General features: G+C 55.1%; 1 protein-coding gene across 1 annotated transcript in view; it reads left to right on the top strand.

Annotated features, from left to right (window-relative positions):
* Positions 1-15,608, top strand: part of FBN3 (fibrillin 3) — a 285,607-nt gene that overhangs the window by 222,482 nt on the left and 47,517 nt on the right. Inside the window, exons 36-40 of the mRNA XM_038384214.2 lie at positions 194-316; positions 5,219-5,380; positions 13,218-13,286; positions 13,824-13,949; positions 15,148-15,273. Of these exons, the coding sequence (XP_038240142.1) occupies positions 194-316; positions 5,219-5,380; positions 13,218-13,286; positions 13,824-13,949; positions 15,148-15,273 (606 nt within the window). The remainder of the gene's footprint in view (positions 1-193; positions 317-5,218; positions 5,381-13,217; positions 13,287-13,823; positions 13,950-15,147; positions 15,274-15,608) is intronic.

The raw sequence follows: 15,608 nt of genomic DNA, 5'->3' as shown, positions 1-15,608 counted from the left end.
CTGCAGTGCCTTCAGTAGAGCGCCTGTTGTTCGACTGATCCTGAGGTCTGAGCCCTGGCAGAGGTCGGGGAGGCGAGGGGCTGTCTCTCCTCACCTGGGGGCGTGAGAATGCTCGCCCTCCTAACGCGTGATCGCTGAGGGTTCCTTGGTGATGAATGATGCTCCTGATACTGACCCGTTCCCGTCCCTGCAGACATCAACGAGTGCGCAGACCCCGTGAACTGCATCAACGGGCTGTGCGTCAACACCCCGGGCAGCTATCTGTGCAACTGCCCCCAGGACTTCGAGCTGAACCCCACAGGAGTGGGCTGCGTGGGTGAGTGCAGCTTCCAGCAGAGTAGCCCCGCCACTGCGTCCCCTGTCCCCACTCCCAGGCTGAACCAGCCTGTCCAGGGTTCACTCAGCCCCGTTCACTGGTAGAGACAGGAGAGCTGCAGAACCTGCCCAGAGGGGAGTTTCTCTCTGGCCCCAGACTCTCGTGGTTGGCTCATGCCCTTGAGGTTTCTGTCTTGTCCAGTGTAACGGGGGGACTTGTTCTCCAGGCAAAGTGCTAATCCTGCTTTCAGTTCTCGTCAGACTTTGGCCTCCAGGAGACTAGAGGCAGTGAGTTCCACAGGTTAACTCAATGTCCTTTTCTTGATAGCTGGTTCCCTCCACAGCCCCCAGCACCGTCTGCTCACACCTGGGTCCTCACAGCCCTGGTCAGTGACACACATGGTGGGTGTGGCGGCGGGGGTGGGGGATCGTCACTGTTCACAGGAGTGTGGATGAGGGGCCAGAGGAGCCACTTTGAGTTGCTCGGCTCTTTCTGCTCCCTCCTCCCCCAGCCCTCCTGTCGGCCCCTGGGAATGCAGGGAGAGTACCACCTGCCTCCTTCGGCAGCCCTGATTGGCTGCTCTGACTCAGGAGGCAGGGCAGTGGGGAAGGCAGCCAATCAGAGGGAGTTTCCCCAGGTTACCTGTCTCCGCATCTGTTGCACTTTAAGCTCTGAGGCTGTGAATGTGACCCACAGACCTGGACCCCAACCCCCACCCTGCTCTGTGACCCACAGACCCTGACCCGGACCCCGACCCCCACCCTGCGCTGTGACCCACAGACCCTGACCCTGACCCCGACCCCCATCCTGCGCTGTGACCCACAGACCTGGACACCCACCCTGCGCTGTGACCCACAGACCCTGACCCGGACCCCAACCCCCACCCTGCACTGTGACCCACAGACCTGGACCCCCACCCTGCGCTGTGACCCACAGACCCTGACCCGGACCCCAACCCCCACCCTGCGCTGTGACCCACAGACCCTGACCCGGACCCCGACCCCCACCCTGCACTGTGACCCACAGACCCTGACCCGGACCCCGACCCCCACCCTGCTCTGTGACCCACAGACCCTGACCTGGACCCCGACCCCCACCCTGCGCTGTGATCCACAGACCTGGACCCCGACTCCCATCCTGCGCTGTGACCCACAGACCCTGACCCGGACCCCGACCCCCACCCTGCGCTGTGACCCACAGACCCGGACCCTAAACCCCACCCTGCGCTGTGACCCACAGACCCTGACCCGGACTCCAACCCCCACCCTGCGCTGTGACCCACAGACCCTGACCCGGACCCCGACCCTCACCCTGCGCTGTGACCCACAGACCCTGACCTGGACCCCGACCCCCACCCTGCGCTGTGACCCACAGACCTGGACCCCCACCCTGCGCTGTGACCCACAGACCCTGACCCGGACCCCGACCCCCACCCTGCGCTGTGACCCACAGACCCTGACCCGGACCCCGACCCCCACCCTGCGCTGTGACCCACAGACCTGGACCCCGACCCCCACCCTGCGCTGTGACCCACAGACCCTGGCCCGGACCCCGACCCCAACCCTGCGCTGTGACCCACAGACCCTGACCCGGACTCCAACCCCCACCCTGCGCTGTGACCCACAGACCCTGACCCGGACTCCAACCCCCACCCTGCGCTGTGACCCACAGACCCTGACCCGGACCCCGACCCTCACCCTGCGCTGTGACCCACAGACCCTGACCTGGACCCCGACCCCCACCCTGCGCTGTGACCCACAGACCTGGACCCCCACCCTGCGCTGTGACCCACAGACCCTGACCCGGACCCCGACCCCCACCCTGCGCTGTGACCCACAGACCCTGACCCGGACCCCGACCCCCACCCTGCGCTGTGACCCACAGACCTGGACCCCGACCCCCACCCTGCGCTGTGACCCACAGACCCTGGCCCGGACCCCGACCCCAACCCTGCGCTGTGACCCACAGACCCTGACCCGGACTCCAACCCCCACCCTGCGCTGTGACCCACAGACCCTGACCCGGACCCCGACCCCCACCCTGCGCTGTGACCCACAGACCCGGACCCCGACCCCCACCCTGCGCTGTGACCCACAGACCTGGACCCCGACCCCCACCCTGCGCTGTGACCCACAGACCCTGACCCGGACCCCGACCCCCACCCTGCGCTGTGACCCACAGACCTGGACCCCCACCCTGCGCTGTGACCCACAGACCCGGACCCCGACCCCCACCCTGCTCTGTGACCCACAGACCCTGACCCGGACCCCGACCCCCACCCTGCGCTGTGACCCACAGACCCTGACCCGGACCCCGACCCCCACCCTGCGCTGTGACCCACAGACCTGGACCCCGACTCCCATCCTGCGCTGTGACCCACAGATCCTGACCCGGACCCCGACCCCCACCCTGCGCTGTGATCCACAGACCCAGACCCTAAACCCCACCCTGCGCTGTGACCCACAGACCCTGACCCGGACCCCGACCCCCACCCTGCTCTGTGACCCACAGACCTGGACTCCGACCCCCATCCTGCGCTGTGACCCACAGACCCTGGCCCAGACCCCGACCCCAACCCTGCGCTGTGACCCACAGACCCTGACCCGGACCCCAACCCCCACCCTGCGCTGTGACCCACAGACCCTGACCCGGACCCCGACCCCCACCCTGCGCTGTGACCCACAGACCTGGACCCCGACCCCCACCCTGCGCTGTGACCCACAGACCCTGACCCGGACCCCGACCCCCACCCTGCGCTGTGACCCACAGACCTGGACCCCGACCCCCATCCTGTGCTGTGACCCACAGACCCTGACCCGGACCCCGACCCCCACCCTGCGCTGTGACCCACAGACCCTGACCCGGACCCCGACCCCCACCCTGCGCTGTGACCCACAGACCTGGACCCCGACTCCCATCCTGCGCTGTGACCCACAGACCCTGACCCGGACCCCGACCCCCACCCTGCGCTGTGACCCACAGACCCGGACCCTGAACCCCACCCTGCGCTGTGACCCACAGACCCGGACCCCAACCCCCACCCTGCTCTGTGACCCACAGACCCTGACCCCCACCCTGCTCTGTGACCCACAGACCCGGACCCCGACCCCCACCCTGTGCTGTGACCCACAGACCCTGACCCCGACCCCCAGACCATGATTAGTCTGTGACCCACAGACCCTGCTCAGCTGCCCTGACCCTGCATTGTGACCCACAGACCCTGACCCCGACCCCCACCCTGCGCTGTGACCCAAAGACCCTGACCCCGACCCCCACCCTGCGCTGTGACCCACAGACCCAGACCCCGATCCCCACCCTGCGCTGTGACCCACAGACCCGGACCCCGACCCCCAGACCATGATTAGTCTGTGACCCCCACAGACCTTGCTCAGCTGCCCCGACCCTGCACTGTGACCCACAGACCCTGACCTCGACCCCCACCCTGCGCTGTGACCCACAGACCCTGCTCAGCTGCCCTGACCCCACTTTGCACTGTTCCTGCCTCTGGGCATGCGCACAGCTGCCTCCCTCTAGGTGCTTGGGTGCTACCTGCCTTCTAAGCCCCAGCGCAATCCACAGACCAGGGAGATAGGGCTCCTGTGCCTATCATACCCATAGGGTCGCTCTGGCAGGTGTACTCGAGGGTCACCTAACTCCACAAGAACCAATTGTGGGGGAGGGGCAGGAATCTCCCTTACCGCCTTGAGCCCAGTGATGGGGCAGCACACACCCAGGATGGGGCAGACCTGGGTTTAATTCCCCCTCTGCCTCATGGGGAGAAGGGATTTGAACGGGGTCTCCCACCCCTCAGGCGGGGGCCCTAAACACAGCATCACAGAGTCTTTCTCTGGCCCAGTTCATGTTAATTAGTTGATTATTTAATTAAAGTGGAACAACTTTGACAGGCACGATTGCGGGAGACTCGCGGGCTGTACCACAGCTCAGTGGTCAGTGCACTGGGAGGTGGGGGACCCCTTCTCAGATCTCCTCTCCCCACCCTGTGGGATCAGCCACTGGGCTACAGGCTCCCAGGGCTGCCTCCTCCCACTTCCCCCAGCTGGTCTGTGTGAGGCTAGGCGGGCACCTCGCTCTGTCTTGCTAGAAACGACAGATACGGCCACACTGCAGCTGGGAGGGGCTTCCCAGCACTGGATGAGCAGCCCGAGCTAGCCCACTGAAAACAGCAGCATGGACATTGTGGCACAGGCAATGGCTTGGGCTGGCCACCTGAGGTGGCCTGGACTCAGGAGACAGCTGGAACCACCCCCGGGCTGCAGCGTCCACACTTGTAGTGTGCTAGCTTGAGCCGAGCCAGCGCAGGTCTCTCGGCCGTGCCGGGAATCAGCCCTCCCAGCTGCAGTCCCGTCAGGCGCTAAGTCACCAGCCTCCAGGAGAGGGCTCCCGCCTGTGGCTCACTGGCAGAGCTAGCATCTCCCTGCAGCCTGGACTTACTGAACTCCATGGGAGGAGCAGGGCTTAGCACACCCCCGGCATCAGGATCTTCCTCTGGCTAGCTCAGCAGGCTCCCTAGCAGGCTGGCTTTTGTGAATCCAGGGGGATTTTTGTGAATGCTCTCCCTATGCATTGTCCAGGGACCTGGGTGCCTAACTCAGCATTATGGGGCATGGGTGTTCCTGCAGTTTGCTGGGTGCTATGCCCCTTTGTGGGGCTGGGCCAGAGTGACAGACTGGGGAAAGCAGGCGAGCTTTGCAGCACTGTGGTGATGGTGGCAGATGAGGGGAACTCTGCTGTTATCAGGAGGGGCGGGTCCTGGGCCATTGCAAGAGGCTTCCCCCATTGCTGCCAAGGTCTGCTGAGCCCCTCCCTCTCTGCCAGCTGCGGCGGCATGGGGGGCTTTGCTCACCCCTGGCTCACTGTCTCCTTTCTACCCTCCCTGTGCAGACACCCGCGTCGGGAACTGTTTCCTAGACACTCAGGACCGCGGGGACGGTGGAATCTCATGCAGTGCTGAAATCGGGGTGGGCGTCACTCGGGCCTCCTGCTGCTGCTCACTGGGCCGTGCTTGGGGGAACCCCTGTGAGCTCTGCCCTCCAGCCAACACAAGTGAGTAGGAGAAGTGCTCTGGGGTGAATCTCACATGCAGTGGGATTAGCACTCTGCTCTGCTCCAAAGGGCAGGGACAGGTGGGACCTGGGACATGGGGAATCGGGGGCAGGGGTATGGGTTGCATCACTGCATGGTGTGGGGTCAGGTGGACAGGTGGGGCCTGGGTGCATCGCTCTGTATCAGGGAGGGTGGGATAAGCTGAGGGCTGAGTGCAGGTGGGACAGAGACTTTTAGACCAGGCAGTACCATCCTGATCGTCTAGTCTGACCTCTGGCACTTTGCAGGCCACAGAACGTCCCCCACCCACTGCTGTAATAGACCCAGAACTCTGGCTGAGTAACTGGTGTCCTCAAATTTTGATTTAAAGAGAATTCACCATTTACTCTAGTTCAAATCTCCAAGTGACCTGGGCCCAGGAGGTGAAAAAGCATCAGGATCTCTGCCAATCAGACCTGCCCCCAAATATGGTGATCAGTTGGACCATGATCATGTGGGCAAGACCCACGAGCCAGACACCTGGGAAAAGAATCTCTGTAGTAACTCAGAGCCCGTTCCCTCCAGCATCCCGTCACCAGCCATTGGGGATATTTGCTAGTAGCAGTCGCGGATGGGCTACATGATGTTGTAGGCAGGCCCCTCAGACCATCTCCTCCATGAACGTATCCCGCTCAGTCTTGAGCCAAGGTAGGCTATTTGGGAAGCCTATTCCCCGTGGAAGGTTGTTCCTCCTGTGCTGGTTAAAAACCTTCATTGAACTTCGAGCCCAAACTTGCTGATGATCAGTTTATAGACATTTGTTCTTGTGCCAACGTTGGCCCTTAACTTAAAGAACTCCGCCACCTCTTGGTGTTTATCCCTCCGGTTTATTTATCGAGAGCGATCGTATCTCCCCTCTTGCCTGGCACTGGGGCCCAAGGCACTGCCGTCAGCTCTGCCCATGTCGCCCCATCACCTCTTGCCATCAGCATACCAGCAAGGCCATAGAAAGCCATGGATGATCTCCTCAGCTCCTTTTCCTTCAGAGTCAGAGCCTCCTTCACACTGCCGGCAGGTACAGCATCGCCGTAGTCACAAGAATCTTCTTCCTTATCAAACTCTGCAGTAGGATCCTGTGTGTTCCAGCCTAGCCAGTCTCATGATCAGGAGTATGCCACCTGCCTGCCCTGCTCTGAGCCTCGCTACCACCGGGGGACTGATCGAAGGGACCTTTGAGCTACACATAGTTGGGGACTGGGGCTGTATCAGTGACCCTTTTGGAATGCGTGAGGCTTCCGCCCTCTGCAGCCTCCTCATCTGGCTCCATCTACTCAGCGTCAGGAGCATTGACACTGCAAACACCCTGGTGTTGGCACCGAGCCCGGCACAGGCAGAGTCGGGATACCTGCCACAAACAGCCTGGACCAGGATAGCAATAGCATCCTCTTCTTCATCCCCTGGCAAGGCAATTGTGATGGAGCCTGTTCCTCCACCTCCTCATGATGTTAAGACTCATCCAAAGCTGTTGAGGAGGATGGTTATGCCTAGACATCCACCCAGAGGAGGCCCAGGAAAAATCCCACAAGCTGGCGACATTCTGAGATCTGTTTCAGAGTGGTAGAATCATAGAATCATAGAACCTCAGGGTTGGAAGGGACCTCAGGTGGTATCTAGTCCAACCCCCTGCTCAAAGCAGGACCAATCCCCAACTAAATCATCCCAGCCAGGGCTTTGTCAAGCCTGACCTTAAAAACGTCTAAGGAAGGTGTCAAGGTTCCTTCCCCACTCTGAACTCTAGGGTACAGATGTGGGGACCTGCATGAAAACCTCCTAAGCTTACTTTTACCAGCTTAGGTTAAAACTTCCCCAAGGTACAAACTATTTTACCCTTTGCCCTAGGACTTCCACTGCCACCACCAAACGTCCGGGTTTAATGGGAAAACGTTGTTTGGAAACGTCTTTCCCCCAAAATCCTCGCCAAAACCTTGCACCCCCCTGCTTGGGGAAGGCTTGATAAAAAATCTTCACCAATTTGCATAGATGATCACAAACCCAAACCTTTGGATCTTAAGAACAATGAAAAAAGCATTCAATTTCTTACAAGAAGAATTTTAGTATAAGAAAAGGTAAAAAGAATCACCTCTGTAAAATCAGGATGGTAAATACCTTACAGGGTAATCATATTCAAAATATAGTGAATTTATATTATATAACTCATCCACTCCCAGTCTTTATTCTGCAGAACTGGAATTAATTTGCAAACTGGACACCATTAAATTAGTCTTGAATAAAGACTGGGAGTGGATGAGTCATTACACAAACTAAAAACTATTTCCCCATGCTAATTTTTCCCCTACTGTTACTCACACCTTCTTGTTACTGTTTGAAATGGGACATCCTGATTATCACTACAAAAGTTTTTTTTCTCCTGCTGAGAATAGCTCACCTTAATTGATTAGTCTTGTTAGAGTTGGTATGGCATTTTTTATGTTCTCTGTGTATATATATATCTCTCTCTTCCTAATGTATTTTCCACTGCATGCATCTGATGAAGTGGGTTTAGCCCACAAAAGCTTATGCCCAAATAAATTTGTTAGTCTATAAGGTGTCACAAGTACTCCTTATTCTGAGATCTGTGGCTCCAGCAAGAACTGCTCTCCTGATAAATGAGGCTATCTTAGCTGTCCTCTGGCAGACCTTGGCTTCTCTGCCTCTGACTGCAGAAAGCTGGGAGAGATGGTACAGTGTCCCCTCCCAGAGTTAGAGGACCATATAGCCATTCTTCTCCAGGCTCCCTTGTAGTGCCAGTAGCCAATGAAAAGAAATGGAGCACCTTCAACTTTGCATTGCAAACTAGCAAGCTTTGCTTAGGTGCCAGGATTTCACCCAGTGGCATGCGGTTCAAAGACAAGCTCTCAGATGAGGTGAAGCAGGAGTTCAAGTCTTTAGTAGAGGAGAGCAGTTTGGTCACCAGAACGGCTCTGCAGGCAGGTCTCAATGCAGCAGACTCTGCAGCACACAGCATGTGGCAGCACTGTGACCATGTGGTAGTGCTCGTCCTAGGTGGCCTTCCTCCGGAGGTGCAATAGACACAGACAGTCCAGGACTTCCCTTTGGAAGGGCTGACACTCTCCTCAGAAACAAGGGACAAGACTCTGCAGTCTCAAAGACTCTAGAGCAGCCCTGAAATCCCCGGGCATTTCCACCCCAGCAGTGAGGTGGAAGGCGTTCCATCCTCATCAGTTCCAGCATTTTCAGGGGTTTGCTCCATGGAGCTTCAGGGGTTTGCTCCAACACCTGCCAAGGAGAAGGAGCAGAGGTTACAAACCACCACCACCTCCCTCAGCTTCCCAGCCGCCAGTTTTTCAAGGCAGGCAGCATCTTCTGAGAGCCCATGGGAAGAGCAGGCAGAGCGAGAGAAGACCAGTTCCCAGAGGGCTGGCTTTTTCTTTTTTAATTTCCCATGTCTGTCATGCTTGGGCCCACACCACAAGAGATCGGTGGGTTCTAAGCATGGTGAAAGCGGGATATATACTCCAATGTATTTCTAGCCCTATTCCCCCTACCCATCCCTCTGTAGGGAGCCCTCTCATGAGATAGTATTACTGCCAGAGGTCCTCGGAGGAGCTATCTAGGAGGTCCCTCCTTTTTTCAGGGGAAAGGGGTTTTTCTCCCAATACTTCCTGATCCTGAAGGCAAACCCCCTTTTTCCTTCAGGATCAGGAAGAATTGGGGAAAAAAGTCCTAATTTTAGATCTAAGGCAATTAAACAAGTTCCTGAAAAAAATCAAAATTCCAGATGGTCACTCTAGCTTCCATTATTCCTGCCCTGGAGCCAGGGGACTGGTATGCTGCTCACAGCTTGAAGGATGCCCACTTTCACGTGGCGATTCATCAGCGCCACAGAAAATTTCTGAGATTCACTGTCAGCAGCTGCCATGAGCAGTTCACAGCCCTTCAGTGACTTAGCTGCCCCTTGTGTTTCTACGGAGCATATGGTGGTGGTAGCAGCTTTCCTCTGGAGCTTAGGGATCCAGGTACTCCCTTACCTGGCCACCTGGCTGATCAGAGGTCTCAGGGGTGTCCAGCATTCATGTAATCCGGTCCACCTTCATTGCGCTCAGCCTCCTGATCAACGTAGCCAAGGCAGGCCTGTCTCCAACAGAGACAACAGAATTTATCTGGTACTGGTGCTGGTGACAAAGGGCCTTTCTGCCACATACAATGCAAAGCCTTGCTCTGGACTTACAGGCTTATCCTTTCCCATCGGCAGAGGAGTCCTGCTCCAGAGAGGGGCTGGGGACACTGCTGAATAGGAGAAAACCATCAGCAAGGAAATTTACCTTGTGAAGTGGAAGAGGTTTTCTGCCTGGTCAAGGTGGAGAGCTATTCTAGCTTCTATTCCACATTTGCTGGACTCTCTTTTGTGTCTGAAACAGCAAGGATTGGTGATTGGGTGGATCAGAGTTTGTCTTATAGCTGTACCAGCATTCCATCCTCTGCAGATAACTGCTTCCTTTTCCCCAACTCGACGGCCCCAGGAGTTTGAAAGGGATAGGACAGACCGTTTGCATGCATATGGAATCCAACTCCGTCATGGAGCAAAGTTTACAGGTCCCCCTGTGAGCCTCTAGCGACCTGCTCTCTGTTGCACCTTTCAACAAAGATAGCATTTTCAGTAGCTATTACATCAGCCAGAAGAGATGGGGAGTTGAGAGCGTTAGTATCAGCCCCTCCATAACCATGTACTGTTTTTTTACGTAGATAAAGTCTACCATCATCCCATCCAAGTATTTCTACAGAACTGGTCTCCAGTTTTCATACAAACCTAGGAAGTTTGCTTTCTGATCTTCCCAAACTTCCTGGTGGTAAGGGAGAGGAGACACTGCAAACACTCAACGTTATAAGAGTGTTAGCATTTATCTGGAATGGACTACAAATTTCAGGTCTTCGTCTCAACAGTTTATTGCATTTGCAGAGAGACTGAAGGGCAGTCCAGTTTCCACACAGAGGTTTTCATCATGGTATCCAGTTGTATTCACTGGTGTTACCAGTTGGCTAACGTGAAGCCACCAGATAGTGTATTAGCTCATTTGACTAGATCCCAAGTGACCTCTGCAGCATTTCTGGCTCAAATTAGACATTTGCAAAGCAGTAACCTGGTCATCAGTCACATGTTTGCCTCTCACTACACAATCTCTCAACAATCTAGAGATGATGGACAAGTGGTCCCCCGGTCCCTGTTCAAATAGACTCTGAACTCACCTCTGGAGCGGACTGCTTGTGAGTCACCTGCTATGGAATGGGCACGGGCAATCACTTGAAGAATAAAAAACGGTCACTATCCTTGCCATAACTGTTGTTCTTCAAGATGTATTGCACATGTCCATTCCACGACCCATCCTCCCTCCCTTCTCCATTGGAGTTGCTTCAGTAGAAAGGAGCTGAGGGAGGTTGGGGCAGCTCAGCCCTTTATGCCTGTGCAATATGCACACGACAGCAGAGGGCGCTCGGGCCACCATGATGAGTAACAGTAAGAGTAAAAATTTTCTAATTCCTGTGCAATGAAGTGCCCAAACACGGGCCGTGGAATTGAGTTGTGCAACACATCTTGAAGAAAAACACTTACAGAAAGGTTAGTAATTGTTTTTTCTCCATTCCTCTCATCATCTGAATAGCCCTTCTCTGCACCTGTTCCAGTTTGAATCCATCTCTCTTAAACATGGGAGACCAAAACTGCACACTCTATTCCAGGTGAGATCTCACCAGTGCCTTGTATCTCACCTGATGCATCCTAGGATTTCATTAGCCTTTTTCACGGCCGCATCACAATGGCGGCTCATTGTTATCCTGTGATCAGCTAATACAGCCAGATCTTTCTCCTCCTCTGTCACTTCCAACTGATTCGTCCACAGCTTATACCAATATTCTTGTTGTTAGTCTATATGTGCATGACCTTGCACTTTGCACTATTAAATTTCATTCCATTTCTATTACTCCAGTTTTCAAGGTCATCCAGATCTTCTTGTATGATATTCCAGTCCTCCTCCGTATTGGCAATACCCCCCAACTTTGTGTCATCCGCAAATTTTCTTAGCACACTCCCACTTTTTGTGCCAAGGTCATTAATGAAAATGTTAAATAAATTTGGCCCAAGGCCTGAGGAATTCCATTAGAACCTCCCTCCAGCCTGACAGTTCACTTTTCAGTATGACCCGTTATAGTCTCCCCTTAACCAGTTCCTTACCCACCTTTTGGTTCTTGTATTAATCCCCATCTTCTCCGGTTTAATTTATAATTTCTCATGTGGAACTGTACCAAATGCTTTACAGAAATCCTGGTAGATTAGACCTACTGAATTTCCTTGTCTGGAAAATCAGTTATCTTCTCAAAAGAAACAGATCTTTAGTAAAACTATGTCATGTTTTATCCCAGTTACCATTTACCTATTTGTCCTTATCTACTTTCTCTTTCAAAATTTGTTCCAAGACCTTGCATACAATTGAGGTCAAATTAACTGACCTCTAGTTTTCCAGATCACTTCTTTTTTCTTTCTTAAATATAGGTACTATATTTGCAACTCTCCAGTCATAGTGTATGACTGCTAAATTTACAGATTCATTAAAAATCCTTGTTATTGGGCTTGCAATTTCATGTGCCAGCTCCTTTAATATTCTTGGATGGAGATTATCCAGGCCCCCCAGTTTGGTCCCATTAAACCATTTGAGTTTGGCTTTCACCTCAGAGGGGGTAACTTCTACTTCCATATTTCCTCATTTCCATTAGTCACCCTGCTACTACCCCTAAGCTCCTCATTAAAAACTGAGGCAAAGTATTCATTTAGGTGTTGGGCCTTGCCTAGATTATCTTTAATCTCCACCCCATCCTCAGTGCTTCGCAGTCCCACTTTTTCTTTCCTTGTTTTTTTTTATTTTATTTATTTATATGGCTATAGAACCTTTTACTGTTGGTTTTAATTACCTTTGCAAGCTCTGCCTGGCTATTGGCAATGCTCACTTTTCCATATACTTTCTGACCTCCAAGAGGTAGCTTTCCTTGCTGATCCATCTCATCTTCCATTCCTTGTAGGTTTTCTGCTTTCTCTTAATCACCTGCTTGTTTATCCAGCTTACTCTGCCACCCTTCCCTACAAATTTTTCCCCTTGCTTGGATGCAGGCTCCAGATAATTTCTGCAACTTTGATTTAAAGTAATTCCAAGATTCCTGCACATTTAGATACTTGAGTTCTTCTGTCCAGTCCACATCCTGAAGTAATTCTCTTAATTTTTTAAGTTTGCCATTTTGAAATCGAGGCCCTAGTTGCAGATCTATTTTTGTTTAGTCTTCTGTGTAATTTAAACTAAATTAACTCATGATCACTCAAACCAAAATTGTCCTCAACAAACAGTTCTTCTATCTCACTATTTACCAATGCTAAATGTAACATGGCATGGCCTCTTGTTGGTTCAGTGACTATTTGGTGAAAAAATCTGTCAGCTATCACATCCGGGAATATCTGGGCCCTACTCTTACTAGTAGCATTTGTCCTGTAATCACTATCTGGAAAATTAAGATCTCCCACTATATTTCCTCTTATTATCCATTCTCCTACCTTTGGTTGTTCCTTTCTCCTGGGAGCATGGCTCTGGATCAGGGTGTGATGAGCTGGGCTGGGGGCTGGGCAGGCATGGGACAGGCCAGGACAGAGTGCGAGAGGCTGGGTTGGGCTGCTCTGGCCTGGACCTGGGGCACTTTGGCCCTCACGGCCTGTCTCTTTCCCTGCGTTCTGGCTCGTTTCTCCACGGGGAGCCACTCAGTGCAATTCAGTGCCACCCAGTAACTGACTCTCTCCCTGCAGCGGAGTACAAGACCCTGTGCCCCGGAGGAGAAGGCTTCAGGCCCAACCCCATCACAGTCATCCTGGAGGGTAAGCAGAACTGGCACCCACATGTCCCCGCCCATTCCAGGGAAAGCACATCCTCAGGTTTCATGGCCCTGAGAATCATAGAAGATCAGGGTTGGAAGGGACCTCAGGAGGTATCTAGTCCAACCCCCTGCTCAAAGCAGGACCAATCCCCAGTTTTTGCCCCAGATCCCTAAATAGCCCCCTCAAGGATTGAACTCACAACCCTGGGTTTAGCAGGCTAATGCTCAAACCCCTGTGCTATCCCTTCCCCAGCAGGAGGCACACTCCCTCCCCGCCACGCCCCTTCCTCTGCCCACAGGCTGAGGCCAGCTGACAGCTTCTGGCCCTTCTGCACCATGTGACATGTGACGAGTCTGTGCCCCTCAGCCTGAGCCTTGCAGCCGCCAGCTCCGCTGCACTCAGGTGCTGATTGGCACCCAAAGCAGTGGGTGTGAGCTGTGACTGTGTGCAGACAGCGCGCACTGGGGAACCCTGCCTCGGGGGCTGCCAGGACTTGGTCGCGGGGTCGAGTGCTTCCCTGTCGCTCTCCATTCACAGATATTGATGAGTGCCAGGAGCTACCAGGCCTCTGCCAGGGGGGCAACTGTGTGAACACTTTTGGCAGCTTCCAGTGCGAGTGCCCCCTAGGCTACTACCTCAACGAGGACACACGCATCTGTGAAGGTACCGTGCTGCTGCGTGTGGGGGAGAGTGTGTGTGTGTGCATACGTGTGTGCAGGAGAGTGTATCTGTGTGTCTGTGTACATGTGTGTGTGGGAGTGTGTCTGTGTGTGTGTACATGTTTGTGCGGGAGAGTGTGTGTGCACATGTATGCGGGAGAGTATCTGCGTGTGTGTACATGTGAGGGGATGCATGCATGAGTGGGGAGTGTGTGCACACATGTGGGGATGTGCGCATGCATAGAGATGTGCATTTCTGAGTGTGTGCACATGTGCGTGTGTGTGTGCACATGCATGTGGGAGGGTGTGTGTATGTGTGGAGCTGTGTACACATAGGGGGTGTGCATGCCTAGAGGTGTGCATGTCTATATGGGTACATGTGCATGTGTGTGCCTGTCTCTGTGTGTGTGGGGGGATGTGTGTGTGCATAGGGCTGTTTGTGCGTGTGTGTGCATGTGTGTGCCCGGCTGTGCTTTGCTCAGGGCCTGCTTCGGAGCAGGCCGACATCCCTGCCCTTGTCCTGATGTGATGTGTGGCTGGTAGCAACTCACAAGACGCAGCCACGCGACTGGCCCTTTGCTCTGATCCCTTCTTTCCTTCCCCAGATGCCCCAGGCCCAGCCCCGAGCTTGCTGGGGAGGATCCCTCCTTCCCTTTGGGGTGCGGGACAAAGGAACCAGCCCCTTCTGTGGGGCTCCATTCCCAGCACTCCCAACAGAGTGGGGCTGATGTCTCTGGGGGCCCCTGCCTTCGGGGTGGCCTTGGCAATGTCCCTTCCACCCATCCTGTGCCAGACCTGCCCCCTGCCCTGTGCCAGACCTGCCCCCTGCCCTGTGCCAGACCTGCGCCCCCACCCTGTGCCAAACCTGTCCCCCCACTCTGTGCCAGATGTGCCCCCCGTCCCTGTGCCACACTTGCCCCCCTGCCCCGTGCCAGACCTGCTCCCCTGCCCTATTCCAAACCTGTCTCCCGTCCTGTGCCAAACTTGCCCCCCACCCTGTGCCAAACTTGCCCCCCGCCCTGTGCCAGACCTGCCCCCCACCCTGTGCCAAACCTGCCCCTCACCCTGTGCCAAACCTGCCCTCTGCCCTGTGCCAGACCTTCCTGCCCCTCTGCCCTGTGCCAGACCTGTCTCCCCACCCTCTACCAGACCTGCCCCCCGTCTTGTGCGTGCAGGTATAATCTTGTCGTTGCTTTTGGTAGATATTGACGAGTGCTCTGCCCACATCGGGATCTGCGGCCCTGGGACTTGCTACAACACCCTGGGCAACTACACCTGTGTGTGCCCCCCTGAGTACATGCAGGTCAATGGAGGAAACAACTGCATGGGTACGGTGCCGTCTCCAGCCAGGCAGGGAGGGGGCTGGGAGGGAGCTGGCTGGGAATGTCGAGGGGCCCTGTCGGCTTTACTCATTCACTGCAGGCAACATGGTGACAAGAGAGCAGGTAATGTGGTTAGAGCAGGAGCTGGGAGTCAGGACTGCTGGGTTCTCTGCCAATCACTCACTGCAAGACCTTGGGTGCATCATTTCCCCTCCCCTTGCCCTCTGTACGTGGGGCTGAGCTCAGCCTGCCTGCCGTGGTGCTGGGAGGGTGACCAGGTGCCTGCAGAGAGTGGCAAGGGGGTGAGGGTCTGGCCGGGCATTGCTCCCCGCAGTCCTCCT

Source organism: Dermochelys coriacea, chromosome 25 (assembly GCF_009764565.3).
Source record: "Dermochelys coriacea isolate rDerCor1 chromosome 25, rDerCor1.pri.v4, whole genome shotgun sequence".
In the NCBI taxonomy this organism is placed as follows: Eukaryota; Metazoa; Chordata; order Testudines; family Dermochelyidae; genus Dermochelys; species Dermochelys coriacea.
Note: the sequence above shows the minus strand (reverse complement) of the source record. Positions and strands in the feature narration are given on the sequence as shown.